The sequence below is a fragment of the Acanthaster planci genome, linkage group LG07, assembly GCF_054643075.1.
Source record: "Acanthaster planci isolate LZ-2023a linkage group LG07, COTS_SCS, whole genome shotgun sequence".
In the NCBI taxonomy this organism is placed as follows: domain Eukaryota; kingdom Metazoa; phylum Echinodermata; class Asteroidea; order Valvatida; family Acanthasteridae; genus Acanthaster; species Acanthaster planci.
This window is the reverse complement of record NC_141783.1, coordinates 14,229,327-14,249,030: the sequence shown is the minus strand read 5'-3', so window position 1 is coordinate 14,249,030 and position 19,704 is coordinate 14,229,327. Positions and strand designations below refer to the sequence as shown.

Genomic DNA, 19,704 nt, shown 5'->3' with positions numbered 1-19,704 from the left:
TTCTCATATAAGCCTTATGTTCAGCAGTGTTTAGACTTTGAAAATGATGAGCTTGTCAAATCATTCATTTTTGCTTTATTCGACACATTTTATGCCACCTGACATGACGCCATAATTTGTTGCGCAAGTAGCGGACTTACACATGGCGGATGTTTCGTGAAATCACTCTTAACTTGTTGTGCAATGTACGCAATAAAATGTGGCGTAAGTGACATGACACCATTGCGCAGTTTCATTAAATCGGCTGCAGGTATCCATACATTTCAACATTGTTAGACCCACCTGGTACTTCCAAAGCAACTTGGTCTCTGCTTGTTCTTTTAACTGTGGCCCTATAGACATGCAGATAATGTTGGACCAGTCAGCCAGATACGCCAGTACTCCTTGCAAACGACAGCAAAGATTCCAAATGGACAGACTTAAAGGGGCCATTTGCATATCAAATGGTTTTTTTTTTTATGCACCCAACTCCCGTCTGTGCTTCGTATTCAGGCATTCAGCGTCTGGCCCAACCTGTACGACCCCCATGTCCCAGTGAGCATTGAGGACTTCAGGGACAATTACCCACGCTACCCGGACGTCAACGATCTGGAGATATCGGAGCTGGAGAAGGACTGCATGATTGACCTGAGGCAGTTCATGAATCCCTCGCCGTACACAGTATCTAAGGTAATCTTAGTGGTCTTGGCATAGGGGGAAGAGGGGGAACTTAAACTCCTTCAGTGTAAGGGAGTAAGGTGAATCAAGAGCAGTGATTGACCATAGTCTGTCAAACTCTGTTGTTGTGCAAGCTAGTTGAGGAGTGGAGTGGCCTGCTGAATTATTTTGGACCAGCCTACTAGGGTTGTTTGCTACAGTTGCAGGAATCATTTCATGTGTCTTGTCAGCCTGGACGTTGGAGTTGCTCGATAGCTTTGAGCCATATCTCAACCAGGGTATGCATATTCACTTCAACATTGTTTTGCAGGCAGAAAATACTTTGTGAATCATTCTCACATTCCCAGACTTGACATTTGCCTTCCTCTATCATGAGCACTGGTTCACTGTTCACAGTGCTTCCATGATGGAATGCTGTGCATGTGGCTGTTTATTTTCATTGTTTGTCTTTTGTACGTGGCCCAGTATTAAGGTCCAATCCAGTGACCATCTTGGGCAGATCAATAAAGGCCCTTCACGTTTTTTTGTACAATTCAAAAGCACCTGTTAACCTGTTCCGTAAAATTAATTCTTTTTGAAAAGGCGTAAGTTGGGAAACCTTTCTTGTACTCAAGCCCTTTTATTTTATTCATTTGTGGTTTTTGTTTTCACAGGAGGCTTCCCTTCCCAGAATTTTCCGCCTGTTCAGAGCTTTGGGTCTTCGCCATTTAGTGGTAATTGATGATTCCAATAAGGTTAGTAAAGTCAGTCATGCTTTTTTGTTCTAGATTTTTGCTGTGTAAAATTCATGGAAGCATTTACTCTCAAGGTTTCTTGGAGCAGTATGTTTCACTGCCTCAAATAGTTGGAGTTTAAAAAGACAGAAATTTCAATTCTTCCCTTGGCTTGTCCGAAGCAGTGGCCCGAGAGGCAATCATTTCACCTCTGTTTGGATTTTCACTGTTTTCCGGGTCATAGGTCATTGGCATCGTGACCCGCAAAGACCTGGCAAGGTACCGAATCTGCACCAAGAATGGTAAGGTGGGCATTGAGGAACTACACATATCCTACAATTAGCCGGGCACCGGGAGGGTCTGTCCCTAGACCTTACCTTGGTTGCCAACTCTATGCTATACATGCACTGATGCTTAAGTGGACACCAAAGGCCCAGCAGTCTAGGTCATGTCAAAGGTCAAACAGACTTGCAGCTGCATTGACCAGGTTCCTGCCTGTAGAGGAATGAGTTTTATTTCCATGGAAACCACAGTTTTAACCACAGTTTCTTTTTTTTATTTTAGAATTATGTAAGAATTTGTGACAAAACATCTGAAATTTTTTAGGGGGGGGAGGAAATATGACTAAATTTGAAAATTAGCAGGCAGTTACTTAAGAAAATATCACCTTCAAAAAATTGAAACTTTATTTGAGCTCACATCCAATTTTGACACATTCAAATGTCGAAGCCCTTCGACAGAATAATTTGGGCGATGCTGCCAGACGCGCTGAATAAATTATTGTAGTATTGATGTAGATTGAGTTGCTGTTTGTAGGACATGCACATGCCCTTTGGAGGCATTACACGGGCCTTTTACCCTTGGGAAGTTTCAAATGCCCACGAAAATACGATTGTTTCGAGTTGAATCCTGAACAGAATTGCTCGTTTAAAGACATGCAAAGAAGCCTCTCTGTGAGGTTGCTCCTTGTCTTGTCGTCTTGAGGTTTGGGCTTTTTATCCTTCCTTCGGTATTAATGACGGGGATTCTTTGTGGTACTCTCAGTAGTGGATACTACCTTAACCCTAACACTCCTCAATCCTCCAACAGGTGAAGGATTGAGGAGGGTTAGGGTTAATTTTGTGTTTATCATCAACCCTACACACTAACCTAGTTTGTAGAAACGTGCAGATTTTGATTTCTTTATGCCAGTCCTTCTGTGCAGTACTTAAAAGGAGAGTTTTAGTTGATGACTTTTTTGTCAGGTGAACTGTTCTAATAAACAAGCTTTAAGGTGAAAGTGCTTGGATTTTTAAGGATCAAAATTCCAAAACCATACACAGTACATTCCTTGTTTCTGAACACTGTAGTATGTACAATAGAGCCTATGTAGATCCTATTTACAATTTTTTATTTATATGTAGCATATATACATGTATCACTTTTAATGACCTTTCACCCCAGATTGTTTTAAGTAATCCTTGACTAGATGGCAGTAATGTTTTTTACTGTTTTAACCGTCTGTAGTTGAAAACTTAAAATGTGACATTAGCCGAGTAATGTGCTTCTCTTTGAGCTTGAGCTAGATTCACTACGCAGCAGATATTGTGAAAGCACATAGCAATTTTTTGTTCCTCTGCCGAAGAATTTTTTTCTCCAACATTGCCAGTCAGCAAGCTTGAAACTGTTGCGAAAATCAGGTTGGACTCTATTTGACGGTGTTGATATTCATTCTTGATCTAGGTTTTGCTAGCTGTAAAATTTTTAAGCCATTGTACAATGTTTATTTATGATGGACGACAGCCAAGCAGCCTGCTTAAAGAGAACAAAAGGGTGGTTTTGTGGCATTATCTGGCAAATAATACATTATTAACCACTTTAGTACCACACATTTTTCATCTTTTGTTCACTTTGTTCATGGCCTTTTTATAGATCCCACTTATTGAGATGTAGTCCAGGTTGTATTGTGGTTTGATAACTAGCAAAAGGGTTCATACACAGACATCGCTTGACATCCTGCACACAAATCCTGTGAGATAGGTCTGAAAAATTGTTTTCAAAGTAAATAATATTTTCATAAACTGCAATGTTTTCCCCGCTAACTTTGAATTTTTGTATCATAATATCACTTTTCTAATGGCTGATAAACCACTGCAGGGGAAACTTAGTGGTGTCAGTTTATGGAAGTTTTTCCAAGGAGTAGTCTGATTTTGTAAATGATCACAGGTGTCGTATGAACTATTAAGCTTTCGAGATTTCAATTTGGAGGAAATTTTAAGTGGGATTGACAACAGGCCATGTATGTTACATGCAATAGATTTTTCTTTCAAACTTGTCAAAACCTACTTCACTACATCCCTAATATTTACAACTTTTAGCAATTTAAGTTCTCTCTAAGTTATTTTAAGATTTCCCATTACCACAAATCAAGGAGTTGTTAAAATTACAGCTTAAAGATGCCTCCATTATTTGTTGTCTTAATTATTAAGCAAACGGTTGCAGCTTAAGTCTATTTTCTGTGAGAAAGTGAAACCGTGTCCAATGGTCAAGGTGTTTACTCTTTCAAGGTTTAATTCAGCAAATGCATGTGCATGTGTCTTCAAATGTAACATAATTTTTCAGTTTCTTGCAACATTTTATGAACTGTCACCTATCCACGGGTAATTAATTTTTACGGTATATATTTATATAGATTTTAAAACGATTTTCATTTGAAAATTGACAGCTGCTTCCTTTTATTAAAGAGTATTGTGTAAACTTGCTGTTTCTTACACACCGACAATGAAAAATCATGTAGGTCTCTGTAATTTTCAGTTGTGCAGTCTTTTTCATTTACATTTTTAAACATGTTCGTGACGGAATGCATGATTAATGAACATCAAAGTTGGCTTGACTGTAGTATATGATTAATATACACCTACATAGCCCTGGATTGAAATATTCTTTTGAAATCCAAAGAAATACACATCTCTTACGATGAATTATCCAACTATTTAATTCAGCCTCAGGGGTGTCATGTTGAACACAGTACACTTACTTCTGGGGATTAATGCCAGTAACCATTCGAGCAGTGAAGACGTCTGCACTAGCGTGTAGGTCACAGATTTAAGTCCCTCTCAAGTAAGCTTATGAATTTTGTGGCAAGCTCTTAGAAAACACTCTGAATATACAGTGTTGTGATTACACATCAATGTAAGGGCATAGATCCATGGTATAAAAAAAAAGAAATCTCCATTTTTATAAAAGTTGTTCTGAAGTACCTCATTTGTTAAAAACCAACCGAAACGTTCCCTTGAACTGCACAAATCCAGTGACTGTAACCGTAGAACAGTTCCAGGAAATCACATTGGAGAAAGCAGGAAGTGAAGAATTAGGCCCCAGACAACAAGCCAACACTGATTTGAATTGATTCAGTCTTCCAGTAAACTGCTGACACATACCTGGTTCCACTTTCCTTACATCTCAGCAGGTACAGATCCAGGGGAGGGGTTGTCCAAAAAACCCTGCTCTGAGACAACAATTTGAAAAAGTGAAGAAACCAATAAATTATAACTAAAGTAAGCGCACCAATACCATTGTAAACAATATATGTCATGTAATGTTTCGTTGTTGCTTGTCCGCAAAACAAGACATTAAAAAAAATCACTGGCCTGACCCCCTCCTAGAAAAACTGGATTCGCCCCTACTTGACAGAAAGTTACTGCTGTCTATATACGAACAGCGCAGGGAGAAGTCTTGATTTATACAATACAGACATTGAAGATCACATGAATGTACATGCACTTGCATTATAAACGCTTAAACAGATTTTCACTCTGGAAAGCACACCTTGCTGCTCAAAAATCATGACATTTACTTTGAAACCAAAACAACTGATAAAAGAAGACAGGGAACTGATGGCAAGGTGTTAAGTTGCACTACAATTTCCCAACTGTATCATTTTAAAGTCTGAAAAACAAATGCTGAATGACAGATGTTGGATTTCGCTGAATGCTTTAGTATTGTACATTAATTAATACCACAGAACTTTGCATACATCTGGTAATGTTAAGGCCATGCGATGCAATGATGAAATTTGTACACACATTTGACAGTTTAGGAAATTACTCGCATAGAAATTGCATGTACATGTAATACAACGACCGAACTTGGTGAGATGAAGTTGAAAGGCTGAAAAGGGTTCCTATGATGTTTAAACATTTGTTAGAATGCTAAAATCCTCCCTGGATTTTCTAACATTCCAGCACTAGAATTTGCATGTTGGAAACCTGACGATTATCCTTTCTGGCAATTTCGTTTGTTTATTTCAAAAAGCAAGTCATGAATCTTGACTCATGTACATACACGGCTGCGCCACTTTGGACAGGCTAATGCACAACATATTTCCTGTGCAGAGTACACAATTGTCACTTGATTTGAGTAACATGACTCTAATGACGCAAGAAAACTAAACCCTGACAATGAGCTGACCACATACAATACATTGTGACAAACTAAGCACACAATTATAATGCAAGCAAAAACATTTAAGTACACAAAAGTTTGAGAGCAAAGGTGGCCACTACACATAATAACCCTCCATCTCAGGCAAGCAACTTAGACTGAACAAATTAAAATGAATTCATCGTTTGCTATCACTGCTAAGATTTCACAGCTGAAGCGTGACAAGAAACAAGAACCTTTGTTTCATTGGCCCAAAGCCTCAGTGGCCAACTTTACATTCTTAATCATGAATGTTTCTCGCAGACATTTGCACTATTAAAGATAGTCACAGCACACTAAACAAGTCCTGGACACACTAACAAATTACAGTAAAGAGCACCACATTTAAAGTTAATAATACTATGATTTCAGACATAATTCAGATTCATGGTAAGAACCACAAAGTATTACACATTTATTCAAATATAGTCGAAATTACTTCCAAGCAGGGTTGGAAACCACCAGAAGCTGAAAAGTGGTGGGGGCAGGTTTTTTCCCTCATTGTATCCATTCTCTGTCCTTCCTGGTCTTGGTTCAAGAAGCTTACGTTTGGAATGAAAGATGTCCCTGTTATACACATTAACCTGTATCACTCATGAATGGCTATCTACTGTGATAGCAGTTCATGTGTGATAGCCAGTCAGTGTATGATGGCGCTGTCTGAACGGCGGTGCATTGCAGTCCATAACACAGCAGCATCTTGCACCAAGACTACTGTTCCTCCCTACCACAAACCATAACATATAAATATAGAATATGATGTCATGTCTACAGATTACCCCAAGGCCTCCCCTTGTGTGTGTTATGTTGTTTTTCCAGTGTATAATGCACATACTTCATGTATGTCACACAAGGACTAGAACTTTTTTTTTAATTCTTCTGCACTCAAGGGTAGAGTGACTTAATTTCCCACGATTTTCCACAGATTTTTCTTCATATTCAACAAATGCTAAATCTCAAACCAATAACTACTCACTCTTATTTTTATCCCTGATGTTTTTTTTTCCAAAAATATATTTTTGAGTTTTCTATTTTAACTTGTTGCTGACTCAAACAATAAACATACCTGTACATATCCAAAGACTCAGTCGTCAAGTAGATGTTTACAGATTGGTTTGTAAAGTAGAATAATTAACAGGCAATACAATAAAATGAATTATAACAAGCTACTTCAAAGTGTGAAACATTTGACAAAGTAATGGCAAAGCAGAGTGAGCAACATTGCTTTTTGAGCATTAGCAGCGAAGATTTACTTCTCGCTAACAAACGATAAAAACAACACAAATAGAAAATAATGAAGCAATGACCTGAAATATACAATTCTTAGAACTTACAGGGCCTGTTTCAATTCTAGCAGAATGTTCTCAAACAGACATTTTTCAACGGCTTTGAGAAAAGATTCTGCTGGGATGAAAACGTCTGGCCCTGTAACTTGTTTAAAGTACAGAGATAAAATGTCAGGATATCTTGTTAAAATGGAAAAAAAGAATATGAGCATCGAGTGATGAGTTGCTAATGAAAGCCAACACAACAGACTCCACTGGTAGAAACTGATATGAACTGTGCGTGCTTGGAAAGATAAACAAGAATCCAATCAGATGCATTTCTCTGTTGCTAGACGGCAGAGATATTGCATACCTAGATGAGCACGGGGATGTGTTAAGCTCAAAGTAACGGTAACCAAGTGACGATTTCTCCAACCGTGCCTCAGAGTAAACATCGTTACTGTTATTGGCATTGGTTTGGGGGCTCAAATGGCAAACAGCTTATAAGAGTAAACGCTAAGCGTGTGTGTGTGTGTGTAGAACTGAAACACCATCGCTCAATTTTCATGCTGTTGAGAGAATGTTCCAGTCATCTTTAGCACAGTGACGATGAGACAGACCTCAACTTGTTTGAATGATACATGCATACTGATGAGAATATTAGCTTTTTTCCCATTATCGGACATTCCACAGTACACTTTGGAAGCATTCACATCGCTGCATGTACCTCTGTAGTCCTGAATTTCCTCACTAAACAGTGTAGCACAATTGGCTTGCAAAGACTCAACTATGTCGACAGGGCTTTTAAGAAATACCAACTTTTCAGTCTTTTGTGGGCACCGCTTATTTCTGCATCCATACATGGAATGACCAAAATGTGAATACTTCTGAATTGTCCTTGACAGCATTTCTAATTAGACGTGAGAACAGAACTGTCAAGAATAAATCGTTTGTAAGGTTCTGCTTCCAAAGATTTCTGTCTCTAGGCTACTTTCCCTATGATTAAATTCCCTTTTCCGAATAGGAAAAAAAATGAATGCAAGGAAATCCAAGTCATTCTGCTAGATCAACCCTATCGACATGCCCTATGCCTCCAAGTACCCTTGAATGATGAGAATTTGCCCCGATGATAACCTGTAAAAAGGTTCGGAGGCCAACCTTTACATCAACACTCAGGATTACATTTGTACTGCTACACACAAATGCAAAGACAGCACGTACAGATCCTTCATTCATCTGCCTGTCCTCAAAAACAATACAGATAAATAATTGAACAACATGCTAAATGGGACAGGATGCAGACACAAATGAAACTTTCGTTAATTACATTTGCACAGTGACAGAAGAAGAACAGTTTCCATGCATACAAAAACATCCTGATCTGGAACACTGACCTTGCTCCATTTACCTTGTCTCTTCATTTTCTTTTAATACTCTTGTTACTCCAAAGCAAATTTGCCATTGCAGTCATTTGAGATAGCTGGTCTGAGTAATTTGTAATGAGTGTTATTCCGTTTCCCTGGGGCAGCAGGACTATGTGTCACAGCGTCTTGTTCCTACAATCCAATCCATCTTTTCTTGTTATGACCGGTAATTGCTCTAAATCTTTTTTTGTGCTAAAAGCATGATCAATAACATGCTTATCTTTCATTGACATTGAAATTGAAATGTCAACAAGTGCTAAACATCATCTGCAGGTGGAAATTCATGTTACCACGGCAACATCTTCACAGATCATCCGTGTACATGTATGGATCAAAACGCAATGGGTTGGAACCCATTGACTGCAATAGACAGCCTTCCTGATGGAACATTAACCCTAACACTCCTCAATCCTTCACCTGTTGGAGGACTGAGGACTGTTAGGGTTAATCTTAGAAGACACGGCGTTAAAATAAAACGAGGAATTACTGGACTCTAAATACAACTTTACACCATATAATCCCTGTTCACTGGGCCCAGAAAACCCTTCATGTACAAGCTCAACTCCTAGGAACGTATACAACCACGGCACTACCAGGTTGTCATCAACCACAAATGACCTTCTCTGCCCTTACAGGAACCCATTTATACTCCTCGGGAGGAAAGAGGTAGAATCCGTGAGAATAAATGGGCATGCTCCAGGTCACAACATATGCCCCATGGAAGGATTTGAACTCTGACCCTATGATTGGTAGTAACACACCCTGACCACTAAGCTACACTTCCCCATCTGCCCATAGGTAATGACAATCTGACCACAGACTGTCACATTCACAATATTTCCAAACTTTTTCTTGAAACTGGAGTTCATGTACAGTATGTGCATATTTAGTAAACTTTCCACAAAAATACAAAATAATGGCAATACAGAGTATAACATCTACCATTACAAAGTGTCTTGGGGCCATGTGGTTATGAACGTTTTCCTGTCAAAGTTTCAGTCAGGCTTGTTATGTATTCACTGAATAAAAATGCCCAGATGAAGACAACTCTCAAAGAGAAAGCTTCTGTTTTACGAGTCAGACAGCATCACTAACAGCTTAAAGGTACTCATTCCGACAGTGAGAATGGAATATTTTGCCACAACGTCTTCTTGTGGGTACAAATTCATCACCTCCCACAACTTTAGTCAGATGGATTAAGCAATCCTACAAAGGAAGACTAACTCCTGAAGGTAGTTTTGGTTTGCTGGTGGGATGTCACATGTAAAAAAGGCAATAACAGTGAAAACACTACAATTTTTACGTCTTGAAAAGCCTAACTCCTCAGAATTTTGCTTTTTTTAACTAAATACATATATTTCATAAAAAAGTTCTTTACCTTGAGGAAACCTGTTCATCAGTGTAAAATACATCATATTGAGTGTTTATGCTGCGAACAACAGAAACGTGCTGAATTTGAAGCAGTGTGTTGGTTACCAGCCAAACTGTTTTGTACCATACATGTACATCCCTCCCAACTGGTACTCTGCTGCTCTCCAATTCATGCATAAATTCCCTTTGCAATATTTTCTGCACATAAACCAAAATTGGTCTCAGAATGTTCGTTCCTGACAAGCACTCCATAAGTTCCTGCAAATGGAATGTAAGCATGTGTATTTCTGTGAGTAGTTCTTGATTGTCCTCCATCGCGAGAAAAGTCTACAGCGTGCAGATTCATAATTCCTTACGGGCAATAAGACCGCATGTCCAGAGCGAGACATTTGACCATGATTGGAAGTTTCCATGCAGCACACAGGTACTTGCTCTTTGCCTCTCAGCACACATTTTAACCGGTTTGCTTACTTTTCATCTTTGCTGGTGTCAATGTAAAGCCGTGCATGCATCCTTTTTTTTGTGACAAATATCCAAAGTGAAAGTGTGCAAACCAGTAATGTGAAAATCAAGTACTCACAGCTGACAGCAAACTTGGCGCTTTGGTCAAAAGGAGGTTTCGAGGCAAAGAGCCCACATTTCCAAAGACACTAAGATTTGAAAAGCTGAAGGATCAGAGGTAGAAGGTGAACCTTGGAAGTAATGCTGAAAAATACTGGCAAAGTGAACGTTAATCAGAGTGAAGCTGAGAACAATAAAACACTATGTAAATACTTACCGATTAAAAAAAATTCTCCTTATATTCTACGTATCACTGCATATGCACTTCTTCTTAAACCAAGAAGTTCTTAATTTATGAGTTTTACATTCTTTGTTTTGTTGATTAAAGCAATAGTTATGTACAGCATATTGTAGACATTATAAAAACAAATAAATTCAAAGCAATAAAATTTGAAATAATTTTGCTAGTAGGTAACTGTACATGCATTAGTTTAGGACCCTGTGTAGCATGCATCTTGAGTTAATACACATATTGCAATTTTTCATCTCTTTTTCTTGTATTTTCTTGTATTTTTTAGCTTGGTCCACCACTGTTCATGGATTCTGAGAATTGAGGTCTGTGTAAAATCTCAAATATTTCTTTGAAGAGTTTCTTATATTCTGGTGGTCCATTCTCAAACATGGAGTCCACTGGGCTAGCTTGGGCACCCTTTGTCGGGGTACCAGCCTTGTCGAGTGTCTGGACCCCCGTCTCGGCTCTCTTACGGAGGCTGAGAGCCCGAGGACGGATGCTCTCGTCCCTTAAGGAGCCACAGCGGCTCCTGAGGAGCAGGGCACTGTACTTGTCCATCAGGGTATTGTACTGGGCATTAATTTCTCCCAGCAGGGACACACCCTCTGTCTTAGGGTGACCCATGAGCTGGTTCAGCCTCTCAGCACTCATAAGCCCCTCCTCCTCTGATATGGCCCCCAGTTCCTCCGGTGTCCCAACCACACCCCCTACTTTCCCAGCCTTGTCGCCCGTGGCTAGTGCTTCAAAGTCTGCATTGATCAGGCTGTCGCAGTACTTGCACACAGCCCCGTCAGCACCACTCAGCGACTTGTAGTCCTTCTTGATGTTCTCCATCTGACCCCTGATCTCCAGCTCCTTAACCTTCTCCTCCAGCAGTCGGTTCTCTTTCACCAGCACCGTCAGCTCAGCTTCAGCGTCATTAATCTGCCCCTCCCTAAGTGTCAGCTTCTCCTGCAGGCTCTTGACTGTCTGATGCATATTCATGAGCTCTTCGTCATGGAGCATCTCCGCACTGGCTGTGCCAAAGTCGTGACTACGGGCACGGCGGAGTGGATATACGCCCGTGTTGGCACCCAGGGCATCCAGGATCTTCTTCTGTCTTCGACCTTCTCGGAGTCTCTCTCGCTCTGCTGCCTTGAGTTGTTGGATTTGTGTCTGCTGGTCCTGTGTCTTGGCTTCCAAGGAGTCAATGATTTCATTCATTCTGTAAATGGGGAGAATGAAGAAGGTTCAATCAAAATGAAAACAACAGCCTGTTGGATGTGAGGTTTGCAGGTGGCTTCATCACGTCCTACGGGAAATTTACTAAAACATGTTTTTACTGATCTGTCTTTTAAACGAAACTTAAAATAATGTCAGCCTTTTTTAAGTTCTTTCTAAATACGTGTACATATATCATAGACATGTATTTTGTACTTAACAAAATTCAGATCTTTTGACTCACTCTTGACTCTTGATGTTAAAATTTTAAAATGTACTTTATCCAACTTTTTCAAAGTTATGTTTATATTTTGAATTTGGACAACATGAAAATACACCCAAGGAAAAGGGATTACGATGATTGTCTAAGGCATTTCTCGATTCCCTAGAAAGTAAAATGAAAAAAGAGGACGGAATCTGATCCCAACTGGAAGTGTTTCTTTAATTAAACATCAGTGAGGTTAAGTTGGAGTGCAACAAGTGTGTTTACCAACGTGTGAAATATGCATTGAATCTATCCAACAAGAAGTCAAGTATAATTAAACACACACTACAATAGGTTATGTCATGTCAACATGATTACAGGCTGATCCTTGTTGTAAAGAGCAAAGGTCAATCCAATCTATACAACTGTCTTTTTGTCAACAAACCAGGTACAGGTACTAGCAATGATTTGGGTTTCGGTTTTTTCCAGGGGAGTGGGGGGACTTTCCACAAGACTTGAACAAGTTAACCTTCACATCCCCAAGAAGTTTCACAAGGGGCAAAAATGTGTCATTTCTACACTAATTTACTGAATTAAACACTTTCTGCTGAAGACACCAAGGCTCCTTACTTCAATGAAGGAAAAAGACAAGTTAAACTTCTGGCTAAACTTCTAAGCACATAGCTTAACCTAGGGTGTGTTTCATATGCATATCAAGTAACATCTGGGATCTCTTTTTTGGTACATCCAATAGGAAGTCACTTAAGAACACTGGCAAATGTTTCCACAATTTACACGTAAATTAGAAAGCTCCCCTAATGAGTTGATTTCAGATTTGTTGAACAAAAAAGATGTGTTACCTTGCAATTCACTGGTATTTACACTAACTCAATCAACCCAAAAGTGATTTTCAAACACTGAAAATTCAAACAGAATGATAAAACTGTGAGAAAACCGCACGATGGCCAAGGCACTACTTGATCAAAACAGCCTGAAATAAACCAATGACAAAATCAACAGAGGTTTAAGAAATAAAAATATCTTTTGTTTTACTTATTACATTCATTGTGGAAAGTGACAACCAATCAGAAATAAAGCTCACTGTGAGGCTGACTGTATTACAATTTACATCCGAAAATGCTGTGCTTTTGACCGACAATTAAGTAAAAACAGCGCAGAAGGAAAACTTCTACAGCTCTATTTGAATGATCTGACCTCGAAAGATAAGAGATGAAAATTGATATCAAAGGTTTATAATAACATGAACTGTTTTGATACAACAGATAATGGGCTACCATAGAAAGCTACCAGTTTCATATCAGCGCAAAGCACAAGTCCACTTACCTCTTTCTTCTATATTTTTTTTAGGAGGGACGGGGGACCACGTATATCTTTTGGGGATGAAGACTGGCCAATTGGCACCTTACCACGTTTCCTGATGACAGGCAATATCCAAGCAGATGGAAAACACCAAGGTGTCAATATTTATGAAAAAAGATTCTTTGTTTATTAAGACAATAAATTTGAATTGTTCCTTGCCCGTGTAAATTCTCTATTTATTTCTGCATTTTTTTTTTTTACAGGGCAGCGACAGTGAGGTCATTTACATGTAGTTGCGGACCCGACACAATCCTCAAAATAATCTATCCATCAGTGGGTTTAACTTTTTTGAAAGAAGTGGAAGCATTGGACACAGTAAAACTCAACAATATTTTCCACTTAAACGTCTCCACCTTACATAGAGAATACAATCACGGTTAACACTGCACATCCTCATTTGTTACAGCTCAGAATGGTTAGAAAAGAGAAAGGTCTTTCTGGAACCAGACTTTACTGGCTACGGCTTTAGAGAGGCACTTCAGCAAATCAATGGAAGACACTTACAGCCACATCCTAAAAATGCCCAGTTCGGAGACAACCTAACCACATGGGGGCCTTACTTGAGGATTCTCTGCTGAGTGGTGCGTAGGTCATGCTGCAATCTCTGGTTCGTCTTCTCTGTCTCCTGGGCGCTGAGGTCCAGCTGCTCGTAGATGTGGGCCTTAGACTCAGTCACATCTCGTAAGATTTGAAGCTGCTTCTCCAAATACTACAGACAGGGAAGATGGTAATGAACAATAATTTATAATTTGCAGTATTTAAACACCATCAGCAGTCCCGACTGCCTTGCCGTGGCATATCCAGCAGGGGGGCAAGTTATCCCAAAAGAGGCATGTTGCCATTTTTATTCTTCTAAATCAAAGCCCCAGCACTTTAGACATGGTACTTCTAGTATCATCTTTTGTTTGGGGGGGGGTGTTCGATGATTCTTTTGTAGATTAGAAAAAAAATGGACGGTTGCTTTAGAACAAAAAAAATCCCAATTTTCCCCCTCTCAGATGACCTGGATATGTCACTGTTGCCTTGGTGCAAAGACTATGAGGCTGCCTAAGTCCATCCAGAGCAAATGATATCGCAGTATGAAGTCAATAGCAGCAGTCTTCTCCCTACGCACAAATGCCCTGAACACCTCCGTGAACAAAATGGTGAGAAAAGCTCTGTGTGAAGTAGCAACGACCAAAGATACTACATGTACATTATACATGTATGTAATTCTATTCAAATTCTTCATTAAGGTCAATGTAAAGTGAAAACAGAATCTCTCCCTCAGAGCAGCCTCCATTAAAAGTAGGCAAGTGTTTGGTATGCAATCGTGGGTCATACATGTACTTGTATGTATAAATTTGAGTGAGGCTCATTTTCACATAAAATAAATGTGACTTCTTTGTCAGATGGCATGATGGTCAGTATATGTACGGTTATTTTCATTCTAATCTATTTCTGTTTGCTGACCGTGAGTTTCCTAACATTTTTTTGGCCAATAACTTGTATAGAGTACCGAAGCGTGACGTCACTGTGAACCAGAAAGTGCAGTGCAAACGAATGGAGTACGCGCGCGTGTTGGTTCACGCGCTGATTCTCGGGCTTATGCCTCTCACACACTAATTGTGTGCGTGACGTATTCACTTCGGTACTCTATAAAGAGGGCTTGCCTACTGAGTAAGTACTCTGTACAGCACTGAGCAATTTGCCAAATGTCAATGGCTGATGTATGTCAGGTCACAAGGGGTCGGTGAGGAGAGTGCCCTACAGGATGATGTGGAAAGATTGGCATTACAACAGACCCGTAAAACCTCTACCAATTATCTCAGGAAAGCTGGAAAAATTAATTTTTTGAGGAAAGTTTTTTGAGGATGTTTCACAAAATTGACATGGCTACTTCACGAATTTAGAGTACAGAAAGCTGCAATCATTAGTATTCCTTCCCCTGAACATCATGACATGGGAAAAATAATGTCAAGAGATGGGATATGATTGACAAAGTACCTGCCCAAACCCATGACCGGGTAAAAGTTACAAGACAAAGAGGAAGTCGATGCCATACATGTACGACACCCTGGATAGACGCCCTAATGTGAGGACAACTTCATAGACAATTTACATTGTCATATGAGTGACTTCACCAGTTTCACTGACAAAATAAAAGCACGAACAAAGGCTTCTCTGAGATAAATGGAAGAGAAGACAAGTTGAATGAGAAATCCCTGGTGTCAAGAGCTAACTAGAGAGGTGGGAGGTACCATGGTAGGGCAAACTTTGAACGGGCAGCAGACGTATGAACCTCGAGGAAATTTACATCAACAGGTACATGTACTAAGTCTCCAAACATTTAGAAATAAATTACATGACCTTTTAACAAAGTCAGAGTTTATCCAAATAGGAAATGTTACACAGATCATGCAAAAGGTTAACTTTTCTTTCCTTCATCTCGTACACATTTCCCTCTATCGTTTTCGCTTGCCACTTCCTTTTTAGCATCAGGCAACTATACGGTGATTTTCATTTTCTTTTTAAATCGATTCTTGTTTCCTGGTTGTGAGTTTCCAAACCAAACCAACAAAATTTGAAAATCAGTACTGTCCTAATTTTTCAGGGATCAAAATGAAAGTGCAGTTTGGATGTTGGATGAGTTGGGTGATTTTATGCGAGAAATTTTTCACATTTTCATTGACTAATACATAATAGGAAAGAAGTACACGTACATTTACCCACATGTAAGTCAACACCATGCTTTTAAGCTTCCACCATCCCCTCAAAAATAGCAGAGCAGTATCTCTCATCACATCTTTGTTTTACTGCAATGGCACAGCTGAGTCCATCACAATTCACTGCAAGTCCTTGCAAATCCATCACCACGTATTCAGTCTTGACCCTAATCGTCCTCAATCCTCCAAAATCCTTCTGGTGGTTTTGGAGGATTTTGGAGGATTGAGGGAGAATCCAAATTTTTCACCCCCCACATTGGAGGATTCTGGAGGATTGAGGAGGGTCCCTAGCAGAAGGGCCTGGGGGTTGGGGTTAAACCAAGTCCACGTTATGCAAATGACCTGTAACAAAAGCATTCCTCTGCCGACCGGCTACTGAATGATTGGTCTGGACATGTGACAGGACCTGTGATGGACTGGACTACCGCGCTGTTTGATTGTACACATCCATGTACGGTACATGTACCTCCTTTGACAAGCTGATCACACTTACCACAATCTGCATGGCCTGCTCTTCATTCTCTTGCTGCGCTGCCAAGAGATTCTCGTCCAGCTCCTTATTCCTTTCGAGTAATGTCTTGCCCAGTTCAGCTGCAAGGTGGAGATCTTGAGGGATGGAAGCCAAAAAAAGAAAGACAAACGTTATGCTACATTGTGTATTGTACAATAAAAACTGAAAGAAACAATGTGGTATCCTGACTCCACTGCAGCAGCTTTGTGCCAAGTCCATTGGATTCAAGAACAATTTTCTAAGTACAGTGTATTTCCTAACAAAATTTGACAATTTTCTCAGTCCAAGATTCATGTCTTTTCAGCATTTCTGCAATGGCTGACTTTAATTCGGATGATATTTGATAAAATAACGGAGGATGGATTCAACATTCTTTTCAAAGTGATATACTTTACATGTTTTGCTGGCTTCCATTTCTCATTTTAAGAGTCCAATCTCTTTTAAAGGCCTTATTTAGAAACATCTTCCTGCAAAAGTTGATTGTACATGTAGGTCACCCCAAAGGGGATTATTTTCCACATTTGTTCTTCACGTAAGACAAAATTTTCCATTTTGCTTGAAAAGACATTAATGTTTTTCCCTAAAACTAATAAAACAAAATACAAAATTGCCAGAACAAAGCAAACAATTAAATGACAAAATTTACAAAGGTCTCAAGATAATTTTACATGTAGGACAGATTCCCTGTCAGATCATCATGATATTCATATCCCAAACATGAACAGATTTAAAAGGCATGGAAGTGTCTGTCAAATTTACGCATGGTTTTGTGAGGAATGGGGATTAAGTGTATATAGGGAACAGGTTTCAAAGTAGGCATGGTAGGGTAAATTAAAATTAGTGTTTTGATACTTTATTCTTATAAACTGTGATGGTCATGAACTCACTGATGATACAACATAGAATTATTTCCTTGTTGAACATAAATGTACATAAATGTACTGAGATGCATATACAGCCAGTACAACCCCTGAAAGTTAAACGACCTTACTCCTGAATTCTCAAAACAAGTACCAAGTAAAAATGATCAGCCCCACCCCCACCCGTGACCATGCCAATCATCCTGACAGATTTCCACCCATGACACACCCATTCCAATTGATCTTTTAGACCGGCTTCACAACAACCCTCCCAGCCTGTACGATATTCTGAATGCACTCTTCTCAAAATCTGGGTTACTGGAGCCTAAATATACAGTAGTTGACAGTCTTTTAATTTAACTGAATGATCACGGGGAAGTTATGACATTACTGAGTCATCTTCAGATCCACACAGCAGGCGTTCCGAACGTGCATAAAATAACAAAACAGTAGCACCATACACACACGTACCGTTCTCGTACCAGCCATCTGCCAAATCAGTCCCTAATTCTTCGTCGTCAAATGATCCCGAATCTGCCATGTCGTCGCCTCCTCTGGGCATTCTACTCGAGTACACACTAGACCACATCAGTCTTATCTCAAAACAAGTCCAGAAACTGTCAGAATCCGTGTCAAAATCGATGAGACCTGCTAAATGTTTACCTTCCGTTTGGGGTACCGATCAGATCGAGTGCTCAGCCTATAGGCCTAGCTAGCTAGCCGTACGTTTAGGGCCGATTTAACTGATGATGATGTGGATTTACCGCGTGGCAAAGCAGCAAGTTTACGGTGAACTTCAATAGCGCCCTCTATCGACATGAAAAGGGACTTTGCAGCTGAGAAAAACAGCTGTATTTAAAAAACAATACTAGCTCTATGGAAAAAATCACAGTTTTCCCACGTTTTCTTTATTCCGTAAAATGAATCCAAATGAATAACCCTAAACAGTTCTCTTCTCAATATGCGGCCCCTACTACCCCCTTCACATACGCATGTTGACACATTTCTGTGAAATTTGATGGGCAAATAAATCAATAATTTTACAAAATGTTTCATTTTTCATCGTGAAATTAAACCAATTCATAAAGACTCGTTACAGGAGGTGTCGGAGATGTGTACGGGGGCAGATTCAACCACAGCTCCTTAGGTTTAAATCTAAAGTGCAGCTATTTTTTTTTACCTTACAGTCTACCTTTACATGTGGCAATTACGGTGCGGTGTAACATTAGCAGATTTAACATCGAGGACGGACAAAAAATTAACTTTTGAGGTTTTCTATCTCAATATATCTAAATACTATGACAGTAGAAACTCCATATTCTACTTGACAATGATTTCCACTATATTAACGAAGATCAATGACATGGATCACCTTATGGTTTTCCCGCAGTCATTCTTTACACAAATTTAATATACCAATTGCAAGTTCCTCCCGCCACACGCTCTGTGTACACCGCGCTGTATTTCGAGTGATCTAGCCAGGAATTTTTATTTTACAACTTTGCATCCAATGAAATAAATCTAAGGCTGGTAGATGATGGTATTTGGGCAATAGAGGGAAATGGGTGTGACCCAGGGCGTGGCCGTTGAAATCAGAGATTGCGACTTCTTGAGGCAAACGCGAGAAAGTACGGAAGACGCACGCGTTGCATAATAAAGTTTCCATCGCGTGCGTTCAGAAGTGTTTACTTGGAAATTTCGAAGAGGGGAATCAAAGTGGAGCAGCACACCCTTGAATACTGCAGTGAGGGAAAAGTACATAAAGCAGTGAAAGGATTTTGGCTGATATCATGACTACTTATTACAACAATCTGCCGGCAGGGACATCTGCCTATGTCGGTGGTACTTTCTCTCAGGGCTTGACCGGGGATTCACGGGGCGAAGTGGAGGCGTTTATTTGGAGATGTAGACAAGATCATGGCAGGAATGTAAGCATTATATGCACCTGATGACATGAGAAATATTTTATATTGTATAAACACGTGCTAGATATATTTTTAATCACCCGAACTTACTCATTTATTTACCTACTATTTGATTGGGGGGTAAGGGACAGTAGGGTTATTTCAGAATATTGGTTTACCTACTTAGTTTGAAATTACTTAGTTTCTCAAATAAAGCCTAAGGGATTCCATTTGAGGTTAAATTTCTTTTCTTTT

At 39.6% G+C, this 19,704-nt stretch overlaps 2 protein-coding genes across 4 annotated transcripts in view; one reads left to right on the top strand and one right to left on the bottom strand.

Moving 5' to 3' along the window:
* The window catches only part of clcn7 (chloride voltage-gated channel 7), a 29,600-nt gene extending 25,459 nt beyond the window's left edge, over window positions 1-4,141 (top strand). For both annotated transcript variants that reach the window (XM_022237883.2, XM_022237884.2), the window contains exons 21-23: window positions 493-669; window positions 1,311-1,391; window positions 1,615-4,141. In XM_022237883.2, coding sequence (XP_022093575.2) covers window positions 493-669; window positions 1,311-1,391; window positions 1,615-1,713 — 357 coding nt within the window. In that variant the 3' untranslated portion in view covers window positions 1,714-4,141. The remainder of the gene's footprint in view (window positions 1-492; window positions 670-1,310; window positions 1,392-1,614) is intronic.
* A 1,037-nt stretch (window positions 4,142-5,178) lies between these two features.
* On the bottom strand, window positions 5,179-18,295 carry LOC110980860 (cerebellar degeneration-related protein 2-like). 2 transcript variants are annotated; one of them, XR_015425924.1, is made up of 5 exons: window positions 18,017-18,295; window positions 16,668-16,780; window positions 14,030-14,178; window positions 9,129-11,888; window positions 5,179-9,085 (listed from the first exon to the last, which is right to left on the bottom strand). XR_015425924.1 is itself a non-coding variant. In XM_022237886.2 (4 exons), the coding sequence occupies exons 1-4, from the start codon at window positions 18,132-18,134 to the stop codon at window positions 10,967-10,969; spliced, it is 1,302 nt and encodes a 433-aa protein (XP_022093578.1). In that variant the 5' UTR covers window positions 18,135-18,295; the 3' UTR covers window positions 5,179-10,966. The 2 variants fall into 2 exon arrangements, 1 of the variants encoding a protein (XP_022093578.1); XM_022237886.2 differs by having other exon boundaries at window positions 5,179-11,888.
* Window positions 18,296-19,704: the final 1,409 nt, after the last annotated feature.